General features: G+C 34.2%; 1 protein-coding gene across 2 annotated transcripts; it reads right to left on the minus strand.

Annotated features, from left to right (window-relative positions):
• Positions 1-13,944: 13,944 nt before the first annotated feature.
• Positions 13,945-16,218, minus strand: LOC124541043 (probable inactive tRNA-specific adenosine deaminase-like protein 3). Of its 2 annotated transcripts, none has more exons than XM_047118846.1 (2): positions 15,974-16,218; positions 13,945-15,126 (listed from the first exon to the last, which is right to left on the minus strand). In XM_047118846.1, exon 2 carries the CDS (start codon positions 15,081-15,083, stop codon positions 13,992-13,994), a length of 1,092 nt encoding a protein of 363 aa, XP_046974802.1. In that variant the 5' UTR covers positions 15,084-15,126; positions 15,974-16,218; the 3' UTR covers positions 13,945-13,991. The 2 variants fall into 2 exon arrangements, with proteins under 2 accessions (XP_046974802.1, XP_046974801.1); XM_047118845.1 differs by having other exon boundaries at positions 13,947-15,126; positions 15,986-16,215.
• Between the last annotated feature and the right edge of the window lie 790 nt (positions 16,219-17,008).

Consider the following 17,008-nt stretch of genomic DNA (forward strand, 5'->3'; position numbering starts at 1 on the left):
ACTACTAGAGTTATTAGTTTCGGGATATTTAACATGTTTTTATTTTGGTTCGGTGGAGCTCGTTATTTCGACATTATCTACGAATAAAAATAATAATAATAAAAATATCCCGTAATTGATAACTTTAATAATAAAAATAACTATGTTAATTTAAAATCTTACACTGAATTACATTTTCTAAAATATGTATCAAAATGTTAAGTATTAAAGTAGGATCACAAAAGCTCGATAGAACTGTTATGTTAAACTGTTAAATTAAATTAAACCTATTGTTTGTAAAAGCTATTTAATCTAACATTTATTTGAGCGTAAAATATATTTGTTTTGAAATAATAAGTTTTCAGTGCTCTGATAAAATTAAATCATAAATAACATTCAGACCCAAGAATATTCACTAGTATTTTTGACAATTAGTGTACCAAGCGGCAAATAAACTCTTAAACAATTTTCCAAATCCATTAACAAAGAACACTATTAAAGAAAATACAATCGAAGGAAGATCTTAATTTGAAGTCGAAGAAATTAAAGCCTACTTTTAACAGTTATGTTTACATTTAACAAAAAAAAAACACGAAACTGTTTTGCTTAGAAATATAACCTCTCCGATGTTAAGTTTGGATTCATCTTGCACGCAGAATCCACCGCGCATCTAACAAACCCTAACCGCGTTTACTACGACACAATTTAATCAGTCAATTGTCAATTTGACGAATTTATTTGTTTATACGATATTACGCGTTATTACGTTTGTGTAAAGATCATATTCACATGAGAAATAAATATTGATAATTTGGGATAGCATACTCAATTCGGATGTGATCGGTTTTACGAATTTTGCCGATGCTACATCTAAGCTGTGTGGTACTACACTTCAAATGTTTGAACCTATCCTGTCTGCGAGCGAGCGCCTACACGAACAGTTGCTACATTGGACGATGCTATGTGGTTCATCTCTCTGGATTTCAGGACACAGTAAGACCTTCCATCCAGTAAGCCGTCTCTCAGTACGAAGTCTCTCAGTTGGGTATCAATTCAGTGGATCACATGTCTCAGTATTTTTACACATTCTTCTTCGATAATTGTTCACCATTTTATATATACTAATATTATAACTCTGTTTGTCTGTCTGTCGACCACTTACACTACCAAACCGCTGAACCGAATTTGATGATATTTGTTATGAAACACACTTGAACTCCGAGAAAGGACATACGCGTATTTTGTCTGACACATGACAAGCAATCCCTAAAACGCGGGCAAAAACTAGTATGAAATAAGTTATGGAAAAAAATCGACTTAAAAATCATAAATCTTCAAAATTGGTCATTTTTTCTTTAATTTATATATAAAAAAATATATTAAATATTATAAGATACCTCACGCAGCCGATCCGTAATAACCAACATGAAACTAAATCAGAAAAGAACTAACTTTGCTGAAAGTAATACGACCCTACGCATTGTAACTATACATAGATTATAAATAGTAGATATGTTAAGTCGAATTATTAATTCCTTAGTCTAAATAATTATTAAAAAAAAAAAAAAACAAATACAGGCGGAAATTATTTTAAGTTTCTGGATGAATTAACTCTAATTTAATAAATTTAAATGATTTGAATCATTTTTATTATTCTGGAAAGCACCAGAACAAAACCGCACTTGGTTTCCTCACTACTTTTCCTGCGGCATATTAAGCAAAAATCAAAAAATATTACCTAAATACAATAAAGGTCCAATAACATTATTATTTAATCTGTGGTTTTTAAACAAAACTCTTTTTACAAAATGACAATGACATATAAAATGGCGGGAAAAGCTGAGGAGATTCTGGATTTTTAATCTATGACATGTAAACTACGTATCTTCCAAATATATATGTAGGTCGACATATAAGGTACGCACTGACACACATTACGTATTGTTGATTCAACGGATTCGTATTACATGAATCACAATTATTATAAACAATTTCGACTAAATATTTATAATTAATGTTTAATATCGACTTTTCTCGAAGGTTATAGAAAATACCGAAATCGTTACACAAACCAACCACATCAATTGAAAATGAATTCGAAATTATTAATTAAAACGGAAACAAAAAATCTTTGCCTTCATAATATTAAAAAAAAAGAGATTGGCTGAATACACTAAAATCACTAAATCAATTATGGAACACATTCTATTATTTAATTAAAAAAAAAAAAACAGGAAACGGCAATCGTAGCACAAAGACCAATTCATCCTAATTCACAGAAGCTCACCTTGGACACCGTCCTTGTCACAATAACACTACAATATCCAGTAAACGAGCCTTTCAGAGGACCTCAGCCATTTTGGCGAATATCCACTTCAGTATAGCCATAATCCAGCCATCGCCGTCTCTTAGGAACATGGTTCAAACCACCATTATTCGCGAAAACTTATGACATATTCGTATATGTGCGAAGTGTTCAAGACTCTATTGCTAAATTGGTAGCAAGACGGTCAAATGAATAAATAAGGAACATCGTTAATTCGCTGGCCAATGGCGGCCGGGGATGTGTAGAATTGGACCATTTTGCCTGCAGGGTCACGCGATTGACGGGTCAAGACGATGGCTACACAGCCATTGTGTTGGGTTCTGCATGTTTCGTCAGGGATTTGTTTATGAGACATTTGCCTGAAATTTTGCAAACGATTCGTAGAATACTAATTTCTAACTTTTCGAATCAACACACGGCATTCTATTTTCAAATTATGATATAAAGATTTACGACAAATAAACTCTTAATTTTCGGATCAAAACGGAATAGTATTCTTTTTTCAAAATTGTATTTTTTTTTTAAATCGGTGTATTCAAACAAATATCTACACGATATCACGAAGAAAAAAGGTTGTATATGACAAAGTTTCAATATGAAAAAACGACATTATATATCCTCGTCAAAAATCGGCGACTTCAACTTCGTTAATGCTTTACGAGTACCAATTTTTTCGGAGCAATATTTAAGTAACGAAATAAAGTTTAATTTCAAAGATGGCGTCCACCATGACAATTACAGACAATCAGTTGTAATGAGAAGCGTGCAACTGTCGTTTCTTTTAATTGAAATTTATTGGAGGCTATTAAATATTGTTTCGCGGAGTTCGCTTGGCAAATTTTATTGGTATGGGACCATCTTGAGAATATGAAAAATGCGCCTTTGTAAATAATATAGTTGAAATTAAATGCACATAATATGTACTCATATATATGTATTTTACTTGGTGGTAGGGCTTAGTGCAAGCCCGTCTGGGTAGGTTATCATCAGTTATTCTACCGCTAAACAACAGTACCCAGTATTGTTGTGATCCGGTTTGAAGGGTGAGTGAGCCAGTGTAACTACAGGCACAAGGGACATAACATCTTAGGTCCAAAGGTTGGTAGCACATTGACGATGTAAGGAATAGTTAATATTTCTTACAGCTTCATTGTCTATGGGTGATTGTGAACACTTACCATCAGGTGGCCCATATGCTCGTCCGCCAACCTATTCCATAAAATAAAAAATAAATAAATTTATATGGTATGGGGGATAATCTGAAAACATATTTTGACGAAAATACTATGACTAACTTCCAACATACATATAGATGCCACCTGTTCGTACCTCTTCTTTTAATTCAACCTTTAAAATATTAATCTACGGCAGTGGACTGTATTTTTATACATATCTATATTTAATATTATAAATGTGAAAGTAACTGAAAGAGTCGAGATGGCCCAGTGGTTAGAACGCGTGCATCTTAACCGATGATTGCGGGTTCAAACCCAGGCAAGCACAGCTGTTTCATGTGCTTAATTTGTCTTTATAATTCATATCGTGCTCAGCGGTGAAGGAAAACATCGTGAGGAAACCTGCATGTGACAAATTTAATAGAAATTCTGCCACATGTGTATTCCACCAACCCGCATTGGAACAGCGTGGTGGAATATGTTCCAAACCTTCACCTCAAAAGCCTTTAGCCCAGCAGTGGGAATTTACAGGCTGTTGTTATATATTATATAATTTGATAAAAAGCAATCTGGAACTGCAAAAAATGACATGGGCTACTTCTTTGCCTGATACGTGACAACCAACCGTCCAAACGCGAGCGAATCCGGGGACGACAACTAGTATAAAAAAATATGCCTCGACTTTACATAAACACTTTTTTTATGACATAGGTGGCAAACGAGCAGGAGGCTCACCTGATGGAAAGTGACTACCACCGCCCATGGACATCTGCAACACCAGGGGGCTTGCAGGCGTTACCGGCCTTTATATTACAGTTTGCAATTATGCGCGTCACTTAATTTGCTATAATCAATTTAATAGGCGTTACAACTTATTTGTATTTTCAATATTGGAAAGGAAGTAACTAGTGAGTTTCTTGTCAGTTCTTCTCGAATCTGAATTCCTTTTTCCTTTAATAAAGCATATTTTGATGACGATTGATTTTGAATGGTAAATTGGGTAAGGGAACCGGCAACGCACGGGTACTGCAAATGTACCTTTATATTAAGACCAATTTACATAAAATCACTATAAATGTTAGCATATATGTTAATTTGATGTATAACCTATATTACTGTAAAATTTCCTTCAAATCTGTTCAGTAGTTTTTTCGTGAAAGAGCAACATACATACATCCTTACAAACTTTCGCATTTATAATATTAGTAGGATAGGATAGAATATATGCGCACTCGGAGCTTCAGCGTAGCATGCGTCCTATCCCGTTGAGCCCGCCGAAAGACGCAGATGTTACCGCTAGTTTTTTGTACTTAGAGGTATTCGACGTCCAGAGCACGGGGGAGTCGCACATAACCATTCCCCCCCACTTCCGCGTAACGCGTAACGCGTTTTTGCAACGAGAAAATAAGAAAAGGAAAGGACGTATGCGCAAACACTGGTGTACTCATGATCACTTTCATAATTAAAATTACAAGCAAATTTGATACGACAGAATGAGTTAAGGCGCTGGACCAACAGCTTCACGTACCTTACGAGGCCTTCACACGTGACTGGGACCGTTTCGATAGAAAGACCTAAAGCTTTACATCGGCCCAACCAGGGTTTGAATTTAGAACCTCAGATTCTGCGACCTGATATCTAGCTAGCATACCCTCGAGACAAGTACATACAGCATCATTATAATTCAATACATATCTCATGTATGGAAGTCACGCTTCAGATTTAATAAATTATTTATTTATTCAACATAAAGTGATAAAGTTTATAATTCCATTAATTAGTATTTATTATAAATTCTAAGAATGTTGATAAATCTAAGAATTATCCTGACAAAGTCATCATACATTGTCTAGATCTTGATCTAGTTATTCTTTACTTGTGCGAAATTCGTAAGACTTTACTAATAACACACACCAACCGCCAACCTTGGGTACGGAGATGTTATGTCCTATCTACCTGTAGTTACACTGGCTTACTTATCCTTCAAACCGGAACACAACAATACTGAGTATCGGTGAGCAGTGGAATATCTGGTGAGAACCTCGGTTTGGCCGAAACCCTACCACAGAGTGTGTCCCATAGAATCTGACAAGAAACTCGCAAGCCAGTTTCAACAACATGTCACATGTACTGCAGGGAATTTACGGAGTATACGTAACCGAAGCTCTGTGTGTCTTATCTGATGAGTGCATGGCACCTACCCAGACTTGCTTGCACAGAGCCCTACCACCATGTAGTGAGTTGGTCCAGTTGCGATTCGAAGTTTCTACTGAACGGAATCGGAAATTCGACCCACAGATTACAAGTTATATTATCGTCAAACATTAATTAAACTCCTTGGTTGGTTGTGCTACGGTTTACAAAGAATCTGGACCAGTGTAATAATAATTACAACAGCTTGTAAATTTCCCACTGTTGGATTAAGGCCTCCTCTCCATTTGAGGAGAAGGTTTGGAACATATTCCACCACATTTCTTTGAAATTAGACGCATAGGTTTCCTCACAATGTTTTCCCTCACCGCCAGCACGAGATGAATTATAAACATAACAATAATTAAGCACATGAAAATTCAGTGGTTGCCTGGGTTTGAACCCGCAATCGTCGGTTAAGATACACGCATTCTAACCACTGGGCCATCTCGGCTTGTGTTATTAACACAAGTGTAAATGTATTTTCGATATCGTGGTTAGTAAAGAACATATTACTAGGTATGTTTGAAGAATGAGTGTCTGTTTAACTACAGGCACAAAGGACATAACATCTTAGTCCCCAGGGTGATGGCACATTGGCTATGTACGGAATGGTTAATGTATCATACGGCGCCAATGCTTGTAAGCAGTGGTACCGTCGTTACTTCTGATTTCCATAACACAAGCTACATACATTGGGATCAGAGTAATGTATGTGATGTTGTCTCTAAAAAAACAAGTGAAGGCCTATTCGCCAGTCCGATACCATAAAAAAATACTTTAAAGGATTATTTGGAACATATGTAGTACAATTTTTGACAAAAAAGCTTCCTTTTGTGCGAACAGCAAACCAAAACTATTAGATCAACTTGAATAAAACTCTACTTAAATAAAATGACTTATACAGGTTTAGTATTATACTAAAATGCGTACTATAAATTTCCCAATGCTGGGCTAAGACCTCCTCTCCCTTTGTGAAGATGGTTAGGAGCATATTTCACCACGCTGCTTCGATGCGGGTTGATGGATTCACATGTGGCAATATTACGTTGAAATTAGCCACATGCAGGTTTCCTCCCGATATTTTCCTTCATGGCAAAGCACGAGAGGATTTGAAGATTTGATCTACGTGTTCTAACCACTAGGCCATCTCGGCTCCAGTATCTGTCCTGCAATAATACTAAACTAAAGGTCTAAAATACAATCGTCAACTCACCATTAATGTTATCCCAACACCAAAAAAAATTCGTGGTCAATCGATCACCAAAAATTTTCCATTCGAAATCTTCATTACCGAATCCAAGATGGCCGGTCTAATTTTTTCCATTAATATTTCTGAAAGAGCAAGCGATAACACTATGCTCGTCTCTTTCTAACCGCGTCTTAATGTAGTTCTCTTTCCCTTTCGAAGGGTGCGCGAACACTTGATTGGATGTAACTTTATATCTGGGGAAAAATAGAAAATTTCTTTCATTACATTTCTTATTTAATAAAAAAACAAAATTGGAATTACTAATTTTCAAAATTGGAATTCGTTTTATTGTTTTCGTTTTTTTTAAATAACTATGTCTAAGAAATAAATTAAGAGTTCTTTTTAAGAGTATTATTGTTGTTACATCGTAAATGGGTTACATAATTATATTAGTATATCTTTAGCGCGAAATCGCTGACATATAAGGACGTGATAAAATAGTGTTGTATACGTTTACGATAGCAATCAGTTTGAACATCGATCAGTTTGATTTATAATTTCGACTGAGTTGAGGATCAAGACCACTTCATATAATATAATAAGTTATCTGTGACATGCAGATTCGAATTCTGAAATTTGATTCTGATTTCAAAAAAATCCGTCTGGGTAGTTACCACCCACTGACCAGTTATTCTACCGTCAAATAACAGTACTCAGTATTGTTGTGTTCCGGTTTGAAGGGTGAGTGAGCCAGTGTAACTACAGGCACAAGGGACATAACATCTTAGTTCCCAAGGTTGGTGGCGCATTGACGATGTAAGGAATAGTTAATATTTCTTACAGCGTCATTGTCTATGGGTGATGGTGACCACTTACCATCAGGTGGCCCAAATGCTCGTCCGCCAACCTATACCATAAAAATGACAATAAAAAAAACTGTTTTCCATTACAAAACTGATTTATCTCTACTTTATATTATAATATTATAAATGTGAAAGTAACTCTGTCTGTCTGTCACTCTTTCACGACCAAACCGCTGAACCGAATTTGATGAAATTTGGTATGAAGCAAACTTGAACTCTAAGAAAGAACATACGCTACGTTTTTGCTTGACATTGACAACTAATACCCTTAAACTAGACTAGACTGCAACTAATTAATAAAAAGATCATTATTAAAAAAAAAAAAACATTTATATTATATATATGCCGAAGCGTCAAAAAGTTTAATAAGGATTTTTTTTAACGGACATACTGGCGACTGAGTATGACGTAGAAAACAGGACAGCGAAAAAAGGGATATTTCAGGGAATATCGAAAGAAATATATACGACTAGACTTATATTTGGAATGTCATCCAATGATGTTCTAGTAAACAGATATGTTATTAACGCGCAAAAAGTGAAGACTAGAAAACGTCCTAATTGGTTTTGCGCAATTAAAACGTCTAATTGTCTCTTTTTTTCTTATTGTTTTTATCAAGCTATCCTTTTTACTTGTGACGTAATGTAAAATAAACTGTCCCCGGCACGGCACACTTTTTTCTCTTGTTTATTATGGGTATAACATATCTGTTTATTAGAATATCATTGATATCATCATATCTGATAACGAGCTGATGCCTGACTCCTCGTTATATATATAATGAAAATCGCGATGACGTGTTTCCCGTAAGAGTAACGCAGTTCCTCCATACCTACAGCTCAAGTTACAAGCAATTTAGACGCTGTTATCTTATGCGAAAATCTAATAGCAAGTAGGGAAGACACTTATTTCACAATTACCGATAAACAAACCAATTTATACATGCTCAGCGATAATAGCTCTTGTTCCCTCGGGATAAGGGCATCAGTGTTGCCAGTGTGGACTGCGTTCGGTTTAAGTGGAATTTATTGTAGTGAGTTTGAACCGGTGCTCGCGGGATGGGTACAGTTTTAATTTCGAGAAGGTTGAGATGAGTGAGGAACTTGGGAAAAACGAGCTCATGATGCAGAAGAATATATATTTTATATTCATATATATAATGAGAAGTTAGACATATACTCGTTTATAAATAAATTTACATTGGACATATATTAGTCTGATCCCAATGTCAGTAGCTAAAGCATTTGTGTTATGGAAAATCAGAAGTAACGACGGTATCACAAACACCCAGACGCAAGACAACATAGAAAACTTTTTCTACATCGATATAATACTCGGCCACGGTGGTCGTCAATATAAATAAAGCTGTGTTTTAAATGTATACACTATATTATAGTTTCTCATATTTTATTAAGTTAATTTAATTTGAATTTTATGTCCTGTTAGTCATATTACAAATTTAAAAAAAAATCTACTTTTGTAAATAGATTACAATGTTTTTCTTTCATTTCTAATCCCTCCATCTATAAATAATATCTATTTCTATATTTTAAAAATAGACATAATAAATAGGATAAAATTAAATAATATTAAAACGTTCTCGGAAAAATCAACGACTCACCAAAAAGCGTCGTACGCGCGAATATATAGAACGGCGGCCATTTTGAAAACGTTCTTTTTTCAAAATTAACCTTTTTTTTTCGGCGTCGGAGGCAACGATACGCGGTCAAATCCGAACACAGTCTGGATTGCATGTGCCTAGTGGGACAATGAGGGGGACACAATTGGTGCATACAATGACCAATGATGAGTGATTTTGGGGCCAATTTCATTTATTAACTGTACAGTAATACAGATAATATATTACATATTTAACGACTGTATCATTGATTTTTGTTCTTCCATATTCAAATATGTTATACGATAAAATATAAATCATTTTGGCGCGCTTATTTGAATCATATTGACAACAAATAAAATGTTGCCAACTTTTGCACAGTGACTTTATTATTTATTTTACGTAATAATAACATTAAAATGATACATACGTTTAATTTATAATGATTTAATTTACTAATATAAACTTAAAAATTTTATTTAAATGATTTTAGCCTCCAATAAATATGAGCGAAGTCACGAACAATAACTAGGAAATTAAAAAAAAATAATCAATCGCATTATAACATGAGATCATTCCATATTACGTTATGCAAGTTTGAACGTCAACGATTTATAATATATTATGGATGCGGCAATAAGTCTCCAGTGTCGTATCTAATAGTATCTTTAAAATAAACTAAATTATATAAAAGGCTAATCATTAATCGTGAATTTTATTGAATAAATTATTTAGTGTTTAGTTATAAGACGCTCTGTATCATCAACTGTCAAATAAACGACTGAAAGTAAGCATTTATTATTTGATTTTAAGTTCAGGCTAGACTAAGAGCTAGCGCGCACTGGTGATTTTTGTCATGTTGACTGTTTCGTCATTCTTGTCAAGTCCGTGAATATGTATGGCGTTGCGTGCATGTTACGACGTGACAATTGGGTGACATTTGTGTACGCCGACCGGCGAACAAGCCCGTGACCAAACTGTCAGCGTCTTTACGTTTTTTCATAGCAACGCGCACTAGCGACAAATTTGTCACTCTCGTCGTCAGTCTTTAGTCATTTGCATTTTGACTGCCGACTTTGGCGCGCGCAAAATGGCGTCACCATCTAGTCAAAACGTAAACATTCGTGAAGCCGATATTGATAATGATGTTCTAATAGAAGTAGTGGAAAAGAGACCAGCTCTTTATGATAAAAAAATGAAAGAGTATTCAGATATTCACGTGAAAATTAAAGCGAAATTAGTAGTCTCTTCGAGTAGTTCTCTTCGATTTCTTTTACTCCCGAGTCTCACGAGTTCACAGAGAACGACAGAACATTCGAAATCCATAGTGGCAAATGACACTTCGATTTCGAAAATGTTTTGTCACTGTCTCTATTAATGAGCGCACTCCACTTTGGAAACGTGACATAACAAACACTTTAAAGTTCCTGTGACAAAAATCACCAGGGCGCGCTAGCTCTAATTCAATGGCAAAGGGCGCAAAAATCGAGAGCCGTTGGACAACCAACGATAATGGTCAGTGAGGCGCAGGTATCTTAATATTTATTTGAACGAGCAAAGATCTAAGGCTTGTTATGCTTAAGTCGCTGTTTTATTACTTGGGAATATTAAACCAACTAAAAATCAACACAATATAATACACGTTCATGATCAACCTTGTAGCTTGACAGTTAAAACAAAAACAAAAAGTAATCACCTGAATAGCTTATGAAATGCCATATTGGTGGCAAAATAATACACCAATATATCACTTGCTGTATAGCGATTTATTCTCCTGTCAGCCTCCAAAGTTTGACTAGAAGACGTTTTATTGGGGGCGGCGTTTGTACACAAATTTATTTTCTTAAGTTTAACATCAACTTTCAGCTTATTTTCAATCCAATAATCTTTCAAGACTCAATTAACCAAAGAATGTCATTGAATGAAGTCATTATTTTTCGTGATAGTGAAATACTTAACTTCGATAGATACGGTTCATTAATGAAACTCCGTGAAATCGTATTAATTGTAGAAATATTTTAAAAAAAGTATTTTTTTGTTTTTCTTTTATTTCCTTATTATAAACGAACCAAGAATAATAGGTAATATGTACGAGTGATTGTTTGTGATTTATCTAAAATGAAATACTTTGTTTCATTGGAGACAGTTAAGTGATAAAGTACGTAGCCTAAACCCTTTACTTAACAGATACATGTACTGTTTAAATTATTATACAGATAATAATTTGTATCAGACCGATGGTACGGCAATGAATGAATGGATTGGGAGCCTTCATTGCCAAACCGTGCCGTGCCATATATCTTTTTAATAAATGAGACACAAGGATTAAGCTAAGAAACGGTTATCTTCAACACGATGATGGCAATGAGATGACATGGCATGGCATGGCATGGTTAGTAAACTTTACCCGAAAAATCTCGTAAATACTCATGAAAATAATTAGAATGATGACAGGGAAAACGTAACAGGAAACTAAGGAGATTTCCGAGAAGATTCTGGACTATATGACCTATAAATGACGATCCATATTAGAGAATAAAAGACCAGCCTGAGAAGGGAGAATCCCACAGACACTAATAACAGGAGTCAATAGTTGTAAGCAAAGATAAAGTGTCAATAAAATTACACAAAAGTCTATTAATTATTAACGTGTATGAATATTTATAAATAATCAATAGAATAAATTTTACATTACACAGAAATAATATGCTATTTGACAATGCGGAAAATAAAGTGTCGTAGTACATTTAATAAAAAAAAAAAACAACTTTTACTGGATTCCTTAACCTCTTCTATATAAAATGAATTTTAAAAACCAGTCTAATAGCGTTCCAAATTCAAATCAAGTACAAAAAAAACTCTAAATTCAAATAGAATAATATCACATCCATATATCGTACAGCTATGATTAATCAGTCTCATTGTCGCGACAGCGATACCGCACACGTGTAGTTATCATGTGTGAGTGAGTGAATGTATTCTCACACACACACACACAATGGTATTGACATTTCAGCGTAGTCAACGTAAAATGTTTCGAGGATACCATCCATTCAAAGACGACTCATACAATTCATATACAGGCGTTATCTATAGTAATAATATAACAACAACAGCCTGTAAATTCCCACTGCTGGGCTAAAGGCCTCCTCTCCCTTTGAGGAAAAGGTTAGGAACATATTCCACCACGCTGTTTCAATGCGGGTTGGTGGAATACACATGTGGCAGAATTTCTATGAAATTTGTCACATGCAGGTTTCCTCACGTTGTTTTCCTTCACCGCTGAGTACGAGATGAATTATAAAGACAAATTAAACACATGAATAAGCGGTGCTTGCCTGGGTTTGACCCGCAATCATCGGTTAAGATGCACGCGTTCTAACCACTGGGCCATCTCGGCTCCATATTATAAATGTGAAAGTAAAGTCTGTCTGGCGCTCTTTCACGACCAAACCCTTTAACCGAATATGATGAAATTTGTAATGAAGCAAACTCGGAGTCCAAAAAAGGACATAGGCTACTTTTTTGCATAACCCATGACAACCAAGACCTTAAAACGCGAAGTATTAGGACTACTAGTATGTATTATTTAACTAGACGCTTCGTGCAGTTTCGCCCGCGTTAAGTGTTCCTGCTCCGTGGGTCGCAGTGAGATGGTATATGTATGTATGTATGTATGGCTCATAATCATCCTCAACGATTATCAATTATCAACATCCCAGACAATTAGTCTTGGTAACTAAGTACCAAGTTAACATTAATCATTTACATTTTTTTTTTTTTTTTTTTCTTTTTTTTTAAAATACATTACTCTGATCCCAATGTAAGTAGCTGAAGCACTTGTGTTATGGAAATCAGAAGTAACGACGGTACCACAAACACCCAGACCCAAGACAACATAGAAAAGTAATGGTAATCTACATCGACTCGGCCGGGAATCGAACCCGGGACCTCAGAGTGGCGTACCCATGAAAACCGGTGTACACACCACTCGACCACGGAGGTCGTCGCTTGCTAATAGGATGCTATACGACACCGAAAGGGATGGTACCACAATATATTTTACCAGCAGTACTTTGTGTTGTTGTACTGCGGTTTGAAGGTTGAGTAAGCCAGTGTAAGTACTGGCACAAGGGACATAATGTCTCAGCTCCCAATTGGTGCCGGTGATGGTGTTGGTGCCTGAGTTACGTATGGGATGGTGAATAACATACATTATGGTACATTATAATATGAAGAAACTCTATTCTTAAAAGTATCTAATTATTTACTCTTAAATCTATATTAAATAAAGAATTTGATTTTGAAAAACAGTACCTACTGAGTTTTACCAGCTGTTCCCGGTAGAATCTAAATTCCGAACTGTTGCTAGCTTTGCTTAATAGTTTGTTAAATGTCGATTCAAAAACCTATTTGAATAAAGAATATTTTGATCGAGTTCTTTTTTTGAAAAACATTTGGCGGGACATTCTCTATCTATCTCATTATCTCTCTCTTTCTCATGTGAAATATATAAGGCATAGAATAAAATAAATAATATAATGAAAAGAAATTCATTTAAAAAAATATCTTGATTGATTGATATTTAAATAGTTTATTACAAAAAAAATCATTTGATTTAACAATAATATTAACATTGATATGTCATTTATAAAAAATCTGTAAACACCTCAAAATGGTGATTCAACGACGCAATAGTCTGTAGCTTAGTTTTACTTTTCAAAGCTCCACAGTCCTCATTGTCGATGCAGAAGAACACTCGCTGTGCCCGTGAATGCACCAACGCCATTGAACACATCACACACGGCTCTCTTAACATATAAACATAATAACCAGTGCACAAATACGGCCCTTCTTTAGTTTTCATCTTATCTTCCGAAACATTCTTGTACTCTTTTCGATAGTATTTCAAAGATGGAAATTTTTCTTTCAAATATGGCAACACATCCTCTGGAACACCATGATATTCATTGTTAGTTTCGTTCGTATTCCACACACCACCGTCTTGTGTCTTTGCGACATTGTCTATGGCAAGCATTGCTGAATGCTGTACAGGATGGGCTTGTCTATTATCAAACGACAAAGCAACAATGCTCTGCAAAATCGGATCAACGACAATTGTTGCATTTATCTTTTTAAATGTACCGTCAATCAAATCAATGTTATACTTAATTGAATAAAACTTTGCAACTTCGAAAACCACATTCATGTACAATCTGTGAATTTTCAAATCATGTGACGGAAAGAAATCATCTCCTGTTAGTTTTTCCAAGTATTTATTAGGATGAAAGTTGCATGACCAGATACGTTTAGTTTCTTGAAAATGTCTATCGATTTTAGGAGGATTTAAAGGCACTTCAACTTGCTTGAAATATTCAAACATGTCTTTTAACTCAGGCACGTAACACTCTATGAAATCTTGTATTGATGATGTGTCGTTGAAGTAATTAGTCGGACACAGAATAACATCTTGACGTCGCACTCTTTTCAAATGTTGCAATTCCTTCAACGGAATCTTCTCATTCAACACTAGAATTGTTTTCGATATAGTCTTCACATCTTTTATATGACCGACGAATACTTTAACCAACTTCAGCGGTGAATCAAAGTCATCACTGAGAACTGCTTTTAAATTTTTCGTACTATCTATTAATTGTATATATTTGTCGAAGATATCAGTGGAAATTTCGGAATGACTGTCTGATTGTTTGAACTTCTTTAATGGTGGTCCTATTTCCATTTTTACTTCATATCCTCTTCATTACACTTGTTTTATTTCTTTGCTGAAAATAGAGAACAGAGGCACTATTTCATAATCACTGAGTAAAACTTGTCTTTAAACCGAATCAAATCATTGTTATATGTTAAAAAGTCAGTTTAAATGTTCAATTTATATTTATCATACATATTTATACATTACTTGGGTCTTAAACACAATTTTTAAAAATGTCTTTGCCTGAAAATTTCAATCATTTTGCAGTACCATTCTGCATGTTGCAACAACCCCATCAAATATATAAATATGTAGTATGTGTGCATGTTTATACATGTTAAGATATTTGATTTATTTCCTTAAATGCATATAAAAGAAACTGATTCATAAAATTGTTGTCTATACTATTGTTGTGCATGTTATTTTTTAATTAATTTCTTCATTGTTTAATTCAAATGTCACTACGAAAAATATGAAGTTGTATAATTGGTTTAACTTCATAGTATAAGAGAGAGATAGAGAGAGATAGCACAGATTCTAGATAGTACAATATATAACATATTGATTTAAATGAAATGTAAGAAATGTATCAAAGATAATATCTATTCCTATTTTATTACAAGCACTAAGCTATTACAAATAGGTTTAATATCACTTATTTAAGTAAAAATTACATTAATAGCCGTTTTTATTGGTGTCTAGAACGTTAAATGATAAGAAATGTTGAATTTATAAAGGAAAATAACGATAAAATTAATGTTGTTGACATTACTGATAATTATTCCGCTTATTATTTCAAATAAGAAAATATCAAGTACTCACGGTAGCGCGCCACATCACTGAATACATAATCACATAACTGATTCGTCTCATTGATAAATATTAACCATAGGAATATATAAAAATAAATAAAATACCTAAAATCTTACCAAACACCGACTCCAGCAACTGAATTTCATAGATGGCGTGATTTCTGCGTAAAGCTTTATATGTATCCGTGATTATAGAAACTTGAAGCACATTTAGTGTAGTAATTTCTGCGGTACGTTAAATTATATTTATTTTTCACACACCTATATTAGTAAAATAAAGCAGCCATTAGACATAACACTAAAAGTAAAATGATTTCAATTACAAAACGTGGCTTATCATTGACGTCTGAAGGTATGATTAGAATACGCAGCAATCCGATTGGCTGATTTTATGAACACGAAAGATTTTGTCCAATTGCGAATTAGAATCGCAATTTTAAAGTGTCAAATGAAACAAACGTATTATTTTATGAAGGATGTTACATTTTACGCAATTATTCTTTAAATAAACAACAAAATGTAACGATATTATTTTTATAAAACAGAATACTTTAAATAAAATTACTTATAAAAATATTTACTAAAAGTAAATAAAGTTTGAATTAATTATTTGTCATATTAATATAAAATAGATGCCATGGAAATCATAGAAATAATTTGTACTTAGTAATTAAATTATGTATCATACGCTGAATTGTTTTTGGTATTTAACTAATGTTTTTGTACTTTATGTATGTTCCATGTTTAAGTTAATTTGACGTTAAATAATTATGTTCCTATTGAATTTTTTATTATGTACTTGTTATTAAGATAAAGGCGAGATGGCCCAGTGGTAAGAACACGTTCATCTTAACTGATGATTGGGAGTTCAAACCCATGCAAGCACCGCTGAATATTCATGTACTTTATTTGTGGCTATAATTCATCTCGTGCTCAGCGGTGAAGGAAAACATCTTGAGGTACATGTGTCAAGTTTCATAGAAATTCTTGCCACATTTGTATTCCACCAACTCGCATTGAAAAAGCGTTGTAGACGGAGTAAGATTTAAAGGTCTGGAGGCCCTCGCGCCAAAAAACAGTGGGGGCTCTAGACAAACAAAAGCGTGAACAACCTAATAATTATATTGTCATGAATTAATT

This window comes from Vanessa cardui, chromosome 27, assembly GCF_905220365.1.
Source record: "Vanessa cardui chromosome 27, ilVanCard2.1, whole genome shotgun sequence".
Lineage (NCBI taxonomy): Eukaryota > Metazoa > Arthropoda > Insecta > Lepidoptera > Nymphalidae > Vanessa > Vanessa cardui.

What these genes read in the sequence shown, in the direction of transcription:
- LOC124541043 (XM_047118846.1), bottom strand. Translation starts at nt 15,083, where the DNA reads ATGGAAATAGGACCACCATTAAAGAAGTTCAAACAATCAGACAGTCAT.